The sequence below is a fragment of the Chelonoidis abingdonii genome, chromosome 7 (genome assembly GCF_003597395.2).
Source record: "Chelonoidis abingdonii isolate Lonesome George chromosome 7, CheloAbing_2.0, whole genome shotgun sequence".
In the NCBI taxonomy this organism is placed as follows: Eukaryota; Metazoa; Chordata; order Testudines; family Testudinidae; genus Chelonoidis; species Chelonoidis abingdonii.
Window position 1 is genome coordinate 107268390 of NC_133775.1, and position 17608 is coordinate 107285997.

The following is a 17608-nucleotide window of genomic DNA, read 5'->3' on the forward strand; positions in this document are numbered from 1 at the left end:
TGTGTTAATGGTCGACATTGAGAGGAGAGGAACTAGGCTAGGCTACACCACCACCAACTAACATGATTATAAAGGTGTTTAAATTGTGTCTGTGCTGGGCATCCAGGGATGTTTCAAGTCATCATAGCTAACTTGGTTTTAAAAAGAATCTTTTTATTTTTTTTTAACTCTAAACCAGGCCTAAGTGATAACATGTTTTTAAATACTGTTTAATTAAAACATGTTAGCTGGGGCTTTAAGAAAAATGCTACATCTTGTGAGACTCCCAGTAAAATTGTGAGATGGCAACACTCCTTCCCCTAACGTAGCTGTGCTGGACCAGGGCAAATTGGGATTTAGCCCAGTGCAGCTTCATTTAGTAACTTACCAAAGTAAGCTCCTATATGGACTAAGATATCTGGAGACAATGGAAACCACCATCCAAGGCTGTAGGCCGCATACAAAGCTGATGACTGATTGCAAATACAGTGGCTCAGCTTTGGTCTCTGTGTGTCAGAGGGAGAAAGAAAGACAAAAAGCCAGCAGACAGTGGGAGAATTTAGAAGCAGTTGTGAACATGGCCCTGAGAGGGAGCACAGACAAGAGCTCCTTGGGCCATGGGAGTGGCTTGAAAATCCTGAGCAAGGAAACTGCCTGCTGCTGTCTGTATCTCCTGTGCTCAGGGAAACAGGGCTTTGCGTGCATTCTTTGTCATGAAACGGGATTGTACCAAAGACGTACCTGATTCATCGGAACATCACTTTCTCCTCTTACCTGACAAAGCCCCAAATATTGGCTGGCCGCCCAGGCCAAAGGAGTAGTAGTATTGTAGACATTTCATACGCCTTGCCACGGTGCGGCTGAGGGGAGGCGGCTTCTGGCATATGCCCCAGCCCTACTGGGTTTTCTAACAAACTGAGCCTAGTTAGGTTCCATTGTAGCATAGTCAGTGAGATACCTAGTAGTTCAACAAGTCTTCCCTGCTGGGTAGTGGGGGATGGAGGAGGGGAACTCAAGTAGCATCTGAGAGCTGAGGAAGTAGAGATAGGACTGGAGTATGGGCGGGTTGCTAAGAGTCTGTTTACACTAAACTTAGTCTTTGCCTGCTCTGAACACAGCTCATCTGCAGAGAGGTAGAAGAAATTCTCCTCAACCAATGGGCTCAGAACATTCCTCCCTTAAAGAACAGTGATGCTTGAGAGAAGACCTGCAAAGCACAGTAATTGGACCAAAGCCATTTATCAATTTTGTAGGTATGTAAAAGTGGCTCCCAAGAAAGAATGTTATTTCTCTCTGTCTCTGTCTCTGTCTCTCTCTCACACACACACAAACATACTTGCTGAACTATATTGAGGTACATTTTCAAAGCATCACACGGAAGTTTAGCCAATTAAAACCAATAGGAATTGCATAGCATGCCAGACTAGGCTCTCAAGAATTCAGATGACCTGCACAACAAAAATGAGAATTATTTTTTTTTAGCCAGAAGTGGGGCAACCCAAATCCCATATATGAACACCCTTGAACCTTGGGAGAAGCTTAGATTGGATACTCCAACATCTGCCTGGGCCTGACTATCTAGTTGTAACTAATTTATATAAAATTCCTTTTTCCCTTTAGTGATTTACTTCCTGGTTTCTTAAAGCTATCCCAGAATGTGACACACACTACCAGAATTTTCACTGCAATCCATGAGGCTGCATCATACTGTGACCTCGCAGATCTGGGAACCCCTCAGGGACTCAAGAAGGACCAAGAAAATCTGAGAGGGAAAAAGTGATTTAAAAAAGTTAGATAAAACATGCCTGTGTGCTGAATGGCCCATACAGCCTGGTTAATGGAGTCATTTAGTACTTAAATCAAGCCTTCATTTTTCATTGCTTTACAGTTCACCCTTAAGGCCAAATTCTGAAATATTGGTACCAAAATTGCATTAACTCGCACATGATAACAGGTAACTGAGAGCACTATCACGCGTTCTGAATGTACCACTTGAGCACCACTGTTTGCACATTTGGCCCTAAGAGTCTCAATGAAATTGGCAGATAAACTCTCTAAAGCCGGGCACCTCAGTGGGAATGCTGCCGTTCTGTGTGCATTCAGTGCTGAAATACCGCAAAGAAAGCACAGCTGCTAGTTCTTCAAATTTCATATTTCTACTCCACGTGGTGAGTCCAGTGCACTTCAGTGGTATTGATGGTACGTTCCCCATCTCAGTGATTGCTGTTGAGCATTAAAATGTTAGCTGCTCTCTCTCCCTCTGCCATTTCATCCTGTTTGTTATTACAAAGCCTCACTAACCTTTACTTCAAATGTAAACAAACCTTATTTCAGTTTTTCTTGGAGCAGTCTCATAAAGCTGCTTTACAAGGACTCAGAGGTGATCACTCTCAGAACCATGAAGACAAGAGTAGCTGTTTGGCTGGTCCATAGGGGTTATAGCAATACAATTTATCATAGACCGTCTCCTCCTATTAATGTAAGCACTAAAACAGGCAGGTAAAAGACCTAAATGCCAATAACTTAGACACAGACGGTGCTCTGTAAATAATATACTCTCTGTAAATAGACACAGGTTGTACAGGGCAAAACTTAGGCTAAATGTTTTCAGATTGTTATATTCTTACCATAGAAACTCCCAGACATTTCAGTCCAAATTAAAAAAACTGCGAATAACTAACCCACTGAAAACCAAAGTTTGCAATGGAAATGACAGCTTAAAATATAGAGGTGCTGCTGGGGTGGTAACCTCCGATCTTCGGAACATCACACTAAAGGAGGAAGAGACTGCAATAAAATGTGTGCAAGTATCATGCATACTTGTGTGTGTGTGCATGCCAATGTTGTGTTTCTGTATACTGTTTTTGTGCATAATGTATGTTTGAGTGTGTCTGTCCTATATTTATTATTTGTTATTACTGTAGTTCCTATAGCCCTAGTTACGGGCAGGGATTCCATTATGTGTGTCTCCACGCTCCTTCTTTTCTGGGCCTGAAAGCATAATCATAAACACATCATCTTTTGGTATCCAGGCATTAGTTTTGCAGACTATATATAGAAACAGCTGTGCCCAAAAAACACTGACAGGTAAGTGTTGCATAAGCAGAAATGAGGTGGTGATAGCGGCGGCAGTATTCTCGTTCCTTTTAGCGCACCCAGAACAAGCTCCTGAGATGCCTATCTATCACTTGCATCACGCCCTGGAAATAGTCACATCCGAATGGCATCCTTTCCCCTGAGGGTGGGTTTCTATGACTGTGCAGTGCAGAGCAGATTGTTACAGTGGCAAGCTTAGGTGTGGTATGGACATGACAAATGACTACAATGGGGCTGGAATTAAGGGAGGGTAAATAGGATCAGCTGCAGTGGCTACAGGTATACCTTGCAATTTTGTAGCTATAATTTGACTGATGCTTCTACCTGAATAGTCAAGTTTTTACATGTGAGCTATCTGTACGTGCGGTCAGCAGGAAGGCGTCAGGTTCTTGAGGATGGTGTTGGGTAAGGATTCATTTCCCCTCTTCCCCAGCCCCAATGGCTTTCTCATGTGTGACCCGATATGGTTGCATTTTGTCACCCCCTCCCGTTCCTTGTTTGTTTGAAGCAGCTAGAGCAGACTGAGAAATGCTGGTGACACTCATATCTGTGTCCTTTTCATCAGGTCCAGACCTTGTAGTTTCCTTGCTTTTCCAGTGCCTGACCAAGGACTTCAGTAAGAATGAACTGGCTGAGACTCCATTCACACAAGAGAGAGGCGATGATGATTGGGGTGGGGAGGCGGGGGCAGGGGCACAAGCAGAGAAATTGACAGGGCCTTGTAATGACTCCATTTCTTGCTGGAGTTTGCCCGCTCTGTGCCCAAGATGGTCACAATCCTGGGGCACTTCTGTGCCTCTTGCTTGTCCAAGCACCCGAGTGCTCTTGGATTCCTAGATGGCGACGGTGGTTGGTCCCTCATTCTTCTCCTAGCTGGGAGGTTGCCACCTTTTCTTACTGATGTGGACCTCCCCATGATCATGCACAACTCTGGCACCGCTGGGTTGTACTGCTACAGTGAACTTTACTTGGGACTGACCCTTAAGATAACTGGGAACCTTTAGCTAGCGGGGGAAATGCAGCTGATCCACACACTGCATGGCTTCCGGTTTGGTTTCAGACGCTATTGAAGTTGTTGGTTTTAATCTACAAGGCCTTCTTTGTCTTCGAGACCACAAACCAGACTCCCTCCTGCGTTCTGATTCTTTTGTGCCTCTTTGGCAGCACAGAGGGGTCAGAAATCACCTAGATTTGGCCAGCTGCGAATTCTCCCAGTGTGTGGGGGACTTATCAGTTGGCACAGAGCCAGCATAGCTGGGTCCTGCTCTATTTCCACATCAAGCCCTAGCATGGTGGAAGCACAGTGCACTCGGGCAATTGCTGGCTGGGGTAGGTTAGAGGAACTTCTAGGACCCTTCAATTGCCCTGTGGGCCACCACGCTATCTGTACTGCTCCTGACAACAGTACCTAGGTGTCCCTCTGTGACAGACACCACATAGAGACCTCCAGAGCTGAAAGCACATGTTTCTATAGCTTGAGCTAAGAGCCAGGTTCTGAGCTGGAGGCTGTAACAGACTTGCATGCTCTGTGGATCGGGTGCAGAAGGGGACATAATGACCAAAGGGTTACAAGTATTGTTGAGAGCTGGAGGCAAGACATTCTCAGAGGAGGGTTCTTGGCTATTTGAAACTCTCGCTGGGGGTCTGTTAGAACTTTAACCCCTATTGCTCTTCAGAATAAGGTGCAAAGTTCATCTCTTTGCCCAAGACTTTGTCTAACGTCTTTTCTAGCCTCTCTTTGTTTCATTATTTTTCTTTCATTTTCCCCTTTCTTCCTAACCGCTAACTTTAAATTCCTCTCTTCCCTTCTTTCCATGCACCACTACCTTGAAGCTAAATTGTTGCTGCAACTTGTTGTGCTTTCAATATTCCTAGGAGTGTCTTAACTCTGTGAGCGCAGCTTCTATGATACATTAAATACCAGTTCTTCTAGATGAAAGGTAGTGCTGTAGAGAAGTAAAGTATTGCCTTATCTATTAAATATAGAATATGGGATCACATAAGGCTTGTCGTGATTATAGGATGCCTTTACTGAGAATCACTGTGGTATTAGATAGGTCTTGTCAGCTGTGGCAATAAAAATGAAACAGCCCCTCACACCAGCCCATTTCTTAAGGTTGTTAAGTCCTATTTTTTCCCCCTCTCCTCTGTGAACTGCATTAAATCTGATGGAAATGTTAGTCTGGGAGGATCAGGGTGACAACCACCATTAACAGTTAAATTATACAGTGGTTTGAAATGTCTGGTATGGAAAATACTGAAGATTAGTTAATAATTAGCATAACCTCCTAAAATATATGTACCTGGATACAAGGGAGAATACTAAAGCAGGATGACAAGCTCTTCAAGTCCCATTCCTGACCTTCCTGCCCCTAAAAGTTCCCCTAGGAGCCATACAAAGGGGTATGCTGGGAATAGGGAGACAGCCAGGGCTTGGGGAGTGCAGGGGTCAGGAGCAGTGAGTGGGTGGGAGGGTGACCAGCAAAAATCAGGACAGGGGGTGGGAGTAATAGGAGCCTATGTAAGAGAAAGACCCCAAACTTGGGACTGTCCCTATAAAATCGGGACAGCTGCTCACCCAAGGGGGAGATCCCGGGGCGCTGCCCAGAGGGAAGCTGGGGGGAAGGAGGAAAGCAAGCGCCCAGGCTGGGGCGGCCCAGGCTGGAGATGGAGACTGCACCGCACCCCGGGCTCCTCCCCGTCCTGCAGGCGCTGCCCCTTTAAGGCGCTCCTCCAGCCGCCGCGAACTGCCCCGCCCGTCGAGGCGGAGCTGGCGCTGGTACGTGCGCGCGCGCGGCGGCAGGCAGGCCGCGCCGGGGGGGAGGGGTGCGCGCGCGCGCGCGCTCCCGTGCTAGTCGCGTGGTCTCCCTGCTTCTCCATATTGCTGCGGCTGGAGGGGTGCCGCGGGAGGGGGAGCTGGTGCAGGGAGCCCCCCCCCCCACTCGCTCCGGGCTGCGTGCGGCTGAGCAGGGCCCCGCCCGGCGGGGGGAGCTCCTGGAGCAGGAGCCGGGGGGACGCGGCGGCCGGCCGGGGGCGCAGATGGCGACCCAGGTGGAGGCTCTCCTGCCCGGCAACCCCCTACTGCCGGCCGAGGAGCACGGGCTGCTCATCAAGAAGCCCCAGGAAGGGGCCCGGGAGAAGGGCGAGCCCCTCATGCCCCAAGTGGAGAAGGCCACCGCCGAGGAGGGCCGCGGGGGCGCCCCGGACAGCTGCCCCAAGGGGGGCGGCGGGGTGGCGGGGGAGCAGCCCCGGCGGAGCGCGGCGTCCAGGCCCCCCAGCATCAAGCAGCAGAAGGAGGAGAGCAACAACCAGGAGAAGGAGAACCTGCTGCAGCAGCGCGGAGGGGGCGAGAACCGGCTGCTGGGCGAGGCGGGCGGCAGCAGCGGCGGCGAGGAAGGCGGTGAGCAGGGAGGAGGCGGGCGCAAGGAATTCATCGAGGCCCCCCCGCCCAAGGTGAACCCTTGGACTAAAAACGCCCCGGTGGCCGTGGTCACAGTCAACGGACAGTCCCCCCCAGGTGGGTCCGGGGGTGACCCTGAGCCGGGGCGGGGTGCGGTGCGGTGGGGAGGGATCGCTGGTCTGCAGTACAGTGACTCGGGGGTTTTTGTTCTCCGACCCCACCCCAATTGGCTCCGTCGCTGTTGGATCTACCCCCTGCCTGGGGGTCCTGTCCCCGACCAGCCCCCGTGCACTAGCTGGGGGAGTAAGCCAGGGTGGGGTGCGTGGGGCTGCGGGCAGCCGGAGAGAAGCGTGATCGCAAGGCCTAGGTCTCACACGCGCTCGCCCGGGGCTCACAGGAGCTGCCTTTTTTATGAAAGGTCTCCCCCCTCCCGGGCCATAATAAAAATACTGAGAAGGGGCCCTTCGTCTGTGTATTTGTATGGCAGGGTGGAAAGGTTTGTTTGGAATAGATCACTCTCCCCAGTTCAGCGTTGCCATATTTCCCATATTGTAAATATTGAATGAGTCTATTTGGCCTGGGCCAGAAAAGGAATGAAATCCCTCCATGCCCTCGCCAGCTGTCTGGCTTCGAGTGCCAAAGTTTGCCAGGTGCCAAGACTATGGGGACTCGCTGGATGTAACCCGGCGTGGGTAGAACTACCTATGTGGCCTTGGCGATTGGGGGCGGGGGGAGCCGATCGCACGCCGCCGCTCTCCGCCTGAGTCCTAGCCGGATGCACGTTTGGAGGGGAAGCGGGGGGTGATCTGGGGAACGTGGATTTAGGATTTCTGTAGCAGCCCCGGCTCGCTGGGAAAGGGGAGGCTACTTGCAGCCTGAGGGAGCCATGAGGGCGGAGAGCATGTGTGTGCGGGGGAGGGGGAGCGGAGCCCAGCCCCGGCGGAGCGGCGCGGCCATGCGGCTTTGGGGCGGGGTGGGGGGCTGCGCTCAGGCCGAAGGTTCCACCGCGGGGTTGCAGCGTTCCAGACCGCGGTACGAACGTTCCACGGCGAACGACTGAGCGTTCGATCTGGCAGCTTGCGTGGGGCTGGGTGGCTGCGCTCGGAGCTTCCTCCCCTTCCCGGCATTCCACTGCAGCAGTAAAGACAACGTGGTTTCTTCTGCTGCGAGCATGTGATTCCCCCCCCCCCGCCCCCCACTCCGGCTCACCGCGGGGCCTTCTCCCCCTTTCCCGGCACGAATCGACCCCTCTGCCGCCGATTTGCGCCCCGGCAAGAATCTGCAAAGCCTTAGAGGGTTACAGACAATCTGTGCTGGAGGGGGCGCGAGGGGGAGGGGATCTGCCAGCCCTGGCCCATCCCCCATTCCCTACCCTGTCTCTCCTGTGTCTGATCCAGTGCACCATTGATCGGAGCACGCTACATCTTTTTCGGGGGGGAATTCCCCGTAACCCCCACGTGTTCTCCGTTCTCACAGCGGCCCTGCGTGTGTGCGAAAGGTAGTTCTCCCCTTCTTCCCCACGTGTGCATATTCCTCTGTAGCTTAATGCGGCTGGGCCCTTGACTCCTGTCTCCCTTGCTTTGCTGGCACAGTGACATGTAGGCCTCAGTCCTTCATTTCTGTGCAGTTCCAGAGCTGGAAGTAAGCTGGAGTGGGTAACCCTCTCTTCCCTGCATTGAATCTGTGTGGAGGATGGGAAAGGGAGGGTGAATATGCTGGACAAACAACCCCTCCCCCCACCCCTGGCCCCTTTTGGAATAAATCCTTGGCCCAAAGGAAATTCCAAGTAGCTTTCTGGTAATCGTGCATGTTGCAATGCTGATTCTGTGGTGTAACTTCAACCCCTCTTCCTCCAAAAGTTACTGAGGTGTGTGTGGTTCAGTTGTAGTTTAGTAACAACTGCCTTTTAAATTGTGCATTCTTCCTACCACGTTCTTTTTAGGCCAAGAATGGAAATGCTGAACACTTTGCATTTTCTTGCACGTTGTAATAGATATTATCTTCATCAGGAGAAACAAACTGTTTTATCATGAGGGGAACCCATAGCAGGAGAAAATACTGAGAATTTTAAATGGATATCTCATTTATGAGGGCATTTTAATTTTTCAGCCTTCCCTTGCAAACTTTAAATTGCATTCCCAGCTATGACATCTGGTTTCTCATCAGTGTGTGTGCCATCATTTTGCAAAAGTTGGTACCATCTAACATGATGAATCATCATAGTTATTGATCTTTGGAAGATGGACAGATCTGGAATATCTGCTTGGAATACTCTTTTTTTTTTAGTGGGGAAAAGCATATAGGAGATAACTTTAATAGTGCACAGCAAAAATCTCCGTGGAGGCAAACTGCTTTAGTCTGTGAAACCATGGGATGGTATAAGAATGACTTGTCTTAACAAAATTCTGACTGTTTTGCTGCCTCAGTTTACTTCTTGTTGTATGACCTAAAGCTGATCTTACACCTTCATTCAACGGAGAGGATTCATAATGCTGCCTTGTTGGGCCATATTCTGTAATAGCCATTCTCTAGAGTTTAGCACTTGCAGTGTTTTCAATTTGCAGTGCAAACATTTTGTGATTCAGGAGGCTGATCCAGCAGGTTGTGATGTAAGCAGAACATAAGACTTCATATATTAATTTTTGTGCATATCATCTATGTAGAGCTTTGTGAATTACACTATTTATCCTAAACTCTAAAGCTGTATGACTACATACAGTACTTCTGGTGAGAATGGATTGAAAGTATACCCAAGATCTGCAATAAATGTCTTTTTTGACTTGCCTTCAGCTCTTATGCATTAATATTTCAGGTTTTAAAAGACAGCATGTTTTGGTATTGGTCCTGTTATCAGAGTGGGAAAACTATTTTTTTTCTTGAGGGGGTGGGGAGAGAACATGTGCTTCAAGAAAGAGATAACCAGTGTTAAGCACTTGAATTGCCACACTACTGGGTTTTTGGAGAGGGGGAAGAGAAACTCCACAACTTACTCTTGTGGGGGGAAATTAGTTGTTGAAAGGGAATAATATTGTAACAACCTGAATTCTGTTCCACTCAGAATCAGAGTATTCCTTAAGGTGTTAAACAGTGAAATTAACTAGTGGGGCATTTTCTGGAGCTTGGCAGCCTTGCTTATAGTTCACACAATACAGGCCTTGTCAATATTATTCCGCTCTTTTGCTCTTGGGGCATTGTTTCTTTTGCTTGCAAATTAACTAACAGGAGAAAAAAGGTTTATTTTACAAACATGGTTGTCATAAAAAGAACGAGTGCTTGTGGCACCTTAGAGACTAACAAATTTATTTGAGCATAAGCTTTCGTGTTTGTTTGTTTGTCATAAACTACCCAAATGGACAGATTCATGGCAGAGAGCTCCCTGATGGGCTCCATCTTGAATATATTTCCTAGCATTTGTAGGTTTCAGTCACAGCTAGAAAAGTTCTTTAACAGCTTGTGGTAGAGGGTTTCTTGCACTCACCAAAAGCTCCTGGAAATTTTACAAAGCTTGTATGCTCGTTTCACAGATACATGTGGGTTAGGTAAAGTTTTAGGTTGCATGTTAGAACAGTCTTTAAAGGTCTTCCAAGAAAATTGATTTTTTGCACATGTTTAATGGTGGCATTCTGAAGCTCAAGTATTTGAGGCAGCTTAAAGTTATTTTTCAAAATACCCAGAATGACTAAGAACTTACTGTTAAACTGCTTTCAAAGCTGCATTTAAGTTCTAGAAGCGTAAAGTATCCTAGACCTGATCCCTGCAAGCTAGTCTGCTTGGGTGAGCCCTTGTTATGGTGACCCAGATGTCCTGATTTTATAGGGATAGTCCTGATTTTTGGGCCTTTTTCTTATATAGACTCCTATTACCTCCACCACCCACCCTAGTCCCATTTTTTTCACATTTGCTCTCTGGTCACCCTACCCCTTGTGGAGACCTGTGGACATGGGCAGAGCTCTGCAAAGGTATAAGACACTCTCCACATAAATTGCCTTTGCAGACTTTGGGGCCTTAAATAGTAAGAAAAATCATTTTAACTCCTTCATGCACTTGCTATAAGACGGTATTACAGAATTAGGTGACAAAAGATGCTCTTTAGGCAGAGGCCTGTGATCAGGATCCAAGCTTCTAGACACAGTTCTGTGCTGATGGTATTTTAATCCAGACTTGCAACACGGCTACAGTTCAGTTCTGGGCATTTCCCACACACGGTTACTTAATTGTCCCTTGTTGTACAGTTGCTTTGAGGGTTATGTGTACTTGAGCTCTAGCGGGATACTGTAAAGCAGGATTTACAGCAGAATCTCCAAAGGTGAAAGGTTCGTGCACCTGCTGAGATGGCTTTTTAAGGCATGTGCCATGCAGGAGTGAGTGCTGTGGCTGAATAATAAAATCTTTTTGGACTTCTAGGAAAGAGGTTGGATCAGAAAAATGTTGGTGTAAAAATATTAGGGCATAGAAGAAGTTGCAGTGAATTTGCTCAGATTCTTTTAGTATTGTATGTTCAGAAAATCTCTTTGCCTAGGATTTTGACTAGTTATGCATTTGGGGAGTGACTCAGAGGTATAAGGAAGCCAGGGGAAATATTTAGTTGGGCTTTTAAAGATTAGCACAATGGTAATGTTTGGCAAATGCAGTAAGACTTGTATCTGAATGGTCTCATAACTTACAGCGATTCTGGCAAGACTGGTGTTGATTTCTTTTCTTTTTCTCCTTATTGCGGTCTTGTGACAAGATCCAGATAATTGTAACCCCTTGGTACAGGACTTACTATGCGTGCACTTTTATAGTCTAAGTAAACAAAGTCAGTAGCTTATCTCACATACAGCCCTATAATAATGAGTACATACAGATGAAAGGAAAAATATCTTGCTAAGGAAAAGGGTAGTGCTTTTGTGTTTCCAGAGGTGGCTATACACCAAACTTAATATATTAACTTCAAATGTATCAAGATTTTCTTTATCTCCTAGGTAAATTTTTTGAAGAAAAGGAATATGACCTGAGGAGCAGCCTTTAACAAATCTCCTCCTAAAATATTTTGTGTGAATCTTCCCCCAGTTGTGCAGCTGCATCGGTGTTAGCAATGATGTAAGCACTACTGTGGACAAGGTTCAAGTGTTTCTAGCACCCAGTTGTGAAAAACTGCTGCACTTGCTTAAAGAAACATTGTATCAAGGCACTTACTGCTCTTTAAGAACTGCTGTATTTTATATTTTACAGCCTGTCTTGGAGCCCAGACCTGCAGGGTTTTCATGAATGTGCCAAAAAAATGGCTGAGTTCTGTCTACACCAGCTCTTATGCTATTAACTGCCCTGGTGCAAGCACACTGTTGCTGGAAAACCTGTACATCATTTTCTAGTGTAGATGTAGCCTGTAGTGGGTTTTTTCTGTGTTTTTATTTCTTCTTTTTTTAATGCAGTTTCTAGCTCACTGTCTGGGGTATGCTCTCTTTCTAGCTGATCTTGAAGGCCAGTCAAGCTTTCCAAAAGATACCTCTTAGTTCCTTGTCACATGTATCAATGTCAACCGACTCCTGTTTGGAAAGGGCATCAGATAATGTGTGGGTAAGCACACTTGCCGCATGAGAGGTGCGGTGTGGGAAGAGGTAGCATAAACCGCCACTGCAATTACACTTCCTTTCATCCCTCCCCAACTGTCTGTGGGGATGCGTCCCACAAAGGTTTGGGGAGAAGCACTTGGAACCAGCCCCCACAAGGGAGATGTGACACAAGTGTGAAAATTGCTTTGCCGTTGGCATGTTTTCATCTAGATAACTTTTCATTAGACACAAGAAAGTTAGTCACGGCTATTGTGCCGAGTAGCCAATGCTTGGTAATCCAGCACGCGCTGATCCCAAAGTGTTGGGCAACTCTTATTCTGTCACAGCATGTAGCTGTGTAGTGCTGTTGGCTTTGTTGAAACAAAGACCTAACGTCACAGCAAGAGTTCTGTTCCCCTTGATTTCGTTTCTTCTGAACTATCCATTAGTCCTGATCCCACAACTCAGGTTTGAGTAACCTTTTGCGTAAGGGGACTGGAACTTCCTGCCCTGAAAGGTTAAAGAGCTTTTTCTCCTCCCCCACACGCCGATGCCTTTCAGCTTTATTCTGGACCTTTGCTCTGTTCTGCGCTGTTTGTTTCAGGGAAGGTTGGGGAATGCAATATATTCAGTGAGAGCTGATTCGTAACCCCTTGTTGCTGGGAGTCGTGAACTCCCTGATATGACGCGAAGCTCTAGATTTCCAGTACGAAGGAATTAATTCAGGTGATTCTTATCAATCTTTGCTTTAAACCTTTCCAACTCTTTTTTTTGTCATCACATCTGTGGTACATGCAGATTGTGAAACTGGTGATCATTTAAGGCTCAGATTTGCATTGGACACCTAACTCCTTAGACCCATTTGAAAATCCTACCCATTAATATTTCAGACCCCCCCCCCCAATGAATTGAGCACAGACATGTCTGCAATGCTAAATGGGCAACCGGGGTATTGAGTTGCAGGGTTCTGTCACTCTTTTCCTATTATGATACCTAATCCTTTGGCATTCCAGTAAATAATGTGAAATGTATTTGGGGCACACCACATAACATCCTAGACAGGGTGCCATTTCGGTGCTGAGTAGCTGAAATACAGGGCTGCCTTTGTTCATCATTTTTGTTAAGTGTTCCAAGTCTACCTCCCTTCTCCAGGTGCACTGGAACTTGTTATAAGGGCAGATCAGGTGTTTTCACTTTACTGTAAAGTCTTTTTAAAAGGCACAGCCACCATATTTCCAGGTGCAGATAACGCCCACATCTGTAAATAGGGTGACTTTAGAAAGATGTGAATCTTAGTGGAAAATTAAACCTAGTATTTGCCTAACTCCAGACACTAGAGGATCTTGGTTTGCTTTACAAACACAGACTTAAGCCTCACAGTATTCCCGTGGGATAAGTATAACCCCCATTTTACTGACAGGAAAACTGAGGCATGGATTTTTCTTGCTGAGAGCCATGCGATTAACCTTTGGGAGAACTAGGAAGAGAACAAAGACTCCCAATTTTGTGCCTTTTTTTTTTATTTTTTTTATTTTTTTAAACCTCAAGACCTCAGTGAATCAGGATACTTGGGTTCTGATCCATTCCCAGCTCTGGCATACACTTGCGTTGTGGCCATGGGGAACTCTCATCTTCTCTCTCTCCTTGCGTTCCCCTTTCTAATATTACAGGCTCTCATGCCCGAGGGTATGACACCAGTTGCTGAATACACTTAATAGTTGCCATGTTTGCTCAGGTATATTTTGTTTTTACTGTCTGCAGATCTAATTCCCAGTTTGGTATGCAACTGAGGCTCTCTTGGGTATGGAAGGTGTGCTGTAAAACCATATTCAGTGAATCCACTGGGCAAGCTGAGCAGTTACTGTAGAGCTGAGATCTTCTGTAGTTGATGTGCTAAGACATCTCGTTGTTATGCTGGTAGCTTCAAGACTTCAACATCTCCTATGCTGTTACCTGGCCTAAAGTAGAGGTGTGGATGCATTGTACAAATTTGTGGTCTTCCACTTCTTCGTGTTTGCATCCGTTTTTGCTGTGTGCTTCACTTCAGATCAGTGTTTTGGTCCCAACTTTCTGTTCTCTGAATCCAAGGGTTTGCTAAATTCTACTGAAAACATATGCAGAGCTTTGTACCTGGTGAGCATATATCTGGCTTCAAGACTAAGCTTGATAAGTTTATGGAGGGGGTGGTATGATGGGATATGAATTAATTGCCAAAATTAGGCTCTTTAATTATTATCAGGTAAATATGTCCAATGGTCTGTGATGGGATGTTAGATGGGGTGCGTTCTGAGTTACTGCAGAGAATTCTTTCCTGGGTGCTGGCTGGTGAGTCTTGCCCACAGGCTCAGGGTTTAACTGATCGCCTTATTTGGGGTTGGGAAGGAATTTTCCTCCAGGAAAGACTGGCAGAGGCCCTGGAGGTTTTTCCCCTTCCTCTGCAGTGTGGGGCACGGGTCACTTGCTGGAGGATTCTCTGCACCTTGAGGTCTTTAAACCACAATTTGAGGACTTCAGTAACTCGGACATAGGTTAGGGGGTTGTTCCAGGAGCGAGTGGGTGAGATTCTGTGGCCTATATTGTGCAGGAGGTCAGACTAGATGACCATAATGGTCCCTTCTGACCTTAAGTCTGTGAATCTATATTCTCAACAGTAAATCTGGGGAAGCTATTGAAGTAAAGTCCGGTAGCCAATGATAGTCTCATGACTGCTTAGCAGGTAAGTGAGGGGGAGGGTGCAGATGAGTGGTCTGTAACAAGTTAATGTGCCACAGCAAGAGCTTATTTAAAACAGCTGTTTGCATGTTTGAATGTCTCTCTGGTCAGAACAAATGGGAGCTGAATGTGGCTGTTGAATAAGTTGGTTAGCAGAGTTCTTTGCCGAGAGAGTCTTGGCTCACAGAAGGTCTGTGTGTGTGTCAGAATGGCTGCTGGGTTGAAAAGCCTTTTGGACAACTGGGTCTACTGGTGGCCGTACTGAGACTGTGCAGGGTGTATGGTTTCCTATGCCTGGCTTGGTAGGTATGGTTGTGGAGGCTGGTTTGTGGCCACATTCGGTGTCAACATGTTTTCCGAAAACACGTGGCTCAGCCTATAAACATCACTGCCCTGTTTTTCTGAACTCCTAGCTGGGGTTTCCTGTGAATTTGCATGGTCTGCACTGTGATGGGATGGCTTGTGGAGGACTAGTGTGGACAGATACCTGCACATGCCCCTTCCCAAGCTGCTGCTCTGGGGGCTGAAAGGCTGCAGCATGCCAGTTCCAAGACAGCTTTGAGCTGTTGAGGGTTATAATGTATAAAAATTAGGAGTCTGTACTTCCCTACCCAGCACTTCATTGTATTTTGATTAGTGTCTGTCGCATGGGGTAAGAACTCCTGCGTGCAGTGCTAAAGCAATGCTTACTGGGTTAGGGACCAAGTTTTCTCTAAACTGTGTTGCTGTGCTGCAGCCTATTAAGCCCCGGCTTGGACCTGCTGCGGCCAGGGGAGAAGTGTCGAGCCTTCAGGCCCAGCCTCGGAGCGGCTGTGGTGGGGAGAGGTGTCCCCCTTTCCCTCCCCCCCCCCCAGGTGCTGCTGAAAGGAGAGAGAGCAGGGGGGAATCCTCTCTCCTTGCCCTAGCCCCAGGGAAGCCTGCATCCCAAACCCCTCATCCCCAGCCAGAGCCTGCATCCAACCCTCTGCCCGAGCCCCTCATCCCCGGCTCTACCCCTCAGCCCCACCCCCATCACATGAATTTTATGTGCACCAATATGGAGGTGATGTCACATACCACCTCCATATTGGTGCACATAGCGAAATTCATTCCATACACGTGTGGGGAAAAACTAGAGGGAACATTGGTTTGGGGTATTATGTTATGTTATGCAAAGGCAGAGAGGGTGGCTGAGAATGAATGACCTTAGTCTTAGACCTGTACCTTACCTTTACCAGATTAGTAGCTGATGAATGCAGCTTTGTTCCAGGAGTTCATTGCAGTGGGGAATTTCCCCAAAGCTTTCTTGCATTGGGGTTCTGTGTGACGTGGCCAGCAGCTGAGTGTATTTAAAACTTAAAATGCAGATGATTTTTCTCTCCTCTCCTTTTCTGATCCCTTTTGATCTCCACTTGATGCAACTCAGCATTGGAAACAATGAAGAGCAGCCATCGCTGCAAGACCTCCCCATGGCTTTGGGCACTTTTGGACTGGGTAATCGAATCAGTTAGAAATGGAAAAGATTCTTTTAATATAGTAGTTTCTGTGCACTAAGACTTACCATGGGGGGAGCATGAGCTGATGCTGGCAATGTCAGCAGTTGCTGTCATTCGACTAATTCCATTGATTTAGAAACATAGGGTCTGTTTTTCTTTGGGTAGGTACGCTTTGTGTGGTGAATGCCTGTATTGCTAACTTTGCATGTGCTTTTGGGTATGCACAGTCAAGTCCCTGCTTTGCACATCTCTATAATATCTGAATGAGATGGATGGTGCGGTGTTCTAAAAGGACGTGGCTGGTGTGATTACTCTCCCTAGCCATGTGTGCCTACTTACATTCCTAGCCTCCTGTCTTCCTGTTGTGGTGGAGTGCTGGTAATGCAGTAGAGGTGGGAGAAACTTGTGTGGGGAAACTGAGTGACAGTCAGTTTCCTGCTCCCCTGGAGTGGAGGTCATGGAGGGGGAATGTGTGTTCTGTTGCTCAACAGTTACCCTTCCAGTCAAATACAGTAATGTTGGCTGGCTCTGGAAAGAGTCCGGTGTGGGATGGGCAGGATGCCGACTGCTAGGTTGGTCTTGGGGCTGTACACAAAGAGAAATTTGAACTCTAATGGCATCTGTAGAAAGTGCTGGGAAGAGGTTGACCCTCATGCCAGTTGTAGGCTGTCTTATCTGCTGCACTTTGGTTTGCCAGCCGGGTATCTTGGGGTTAAAGCCTCAGACATAACTTTTGGAGGGTTGGGGAAAGAGGCTTTGGAAGACGAGGTCTGGGTCAAGGGTATGTTTGGAGCATGCTTTTTTCAGCTGAGCAGTGATGTGTGAAGCTCTCTTACAGAGTCGCTTCAGTCCTCAGGGCACTGGCAGAGGACCTGTGTAACGGAATAGTTTATTTGCTAATAAACATTCGCAGAACCCCTTCTCCTTCCCAAGTGGGTGAAAAGACCCAGCAGATTCTCTTCTGTCCTCCCTGCCCACCTCCTTCCTGGTAGTGGTAGAGTTTTTTGTGGACTCACTGTCTAGTACTTGTATGAACTTAACATGTTTTTAGATACTAGATGCATTAGGCTGTCATTTAATTCTGTTAATTAAAACTTGGAGCTATTCTAAAAGGTTAAAAGGCGAGTGTTGAGAACATCAAGGTTCTTACTGTGCCCATTAAGGATGTTAGGGGACAAGAAGGCTACAGACTTATCAAAAACCTACAGGAAGAGAGGAATGAGTCGGGTTGTTGGTGTTAGGAGATGGCTGCTAGGTGGAGCTGGCTGTGGTAGGATGTTGGAGAAGGGGACTAGGGGGAGTTGCATGCTGTAAGAGGGGCAAAGTTTGCTAGAACTAGAAGCTTTGGGAAAGTGGGTAGGACATACGACAATGTGATTCTATACAGAACCCTCCCTCCCCCCCCCCCCCCC

General features: G+C 47.2%; 1 protein-coding gene and 1 long non-coding RNA gene across 3 annotated transcripts in view; both read left to right on the top strand.

Moving 5' to 3' along the window:
• The first annotated feature begins 5921 nt into the window (after positions 1 to 5921).
• Positions 5922 to 17608, top strand: part of LARP1 (La ribonucleoprotein 1, translational regulator) — a 77164-nt gene continuing 65477 nt past the window's right edge. For both annotated transcript variants that reach the window (XM_032771638.2, XM_075068192.1), the window contains exon 1: positions 5922 to 6592. In XM_032771638.2, coding sequence (XP_032627529.1) covers positions 6115 to 6592 — 478 coding nt within the window. In that variant the 5' untranslated portion in view covers positions 5922 to 6114. The remainder of the gene's footprint in view (positions 6593 to 17608) is intronic.
• LOC142047132 (uncharacterized) lies at positions 7563 to 9259 on the top strand. Its single transcript, XR_012656321.1, has 2 exons — positions 7563 to 7614; positions 8418 to 9259. It is a non-coding gene; the product is annotated as an uncharacterized LOC142047132 (long non-coding RNA).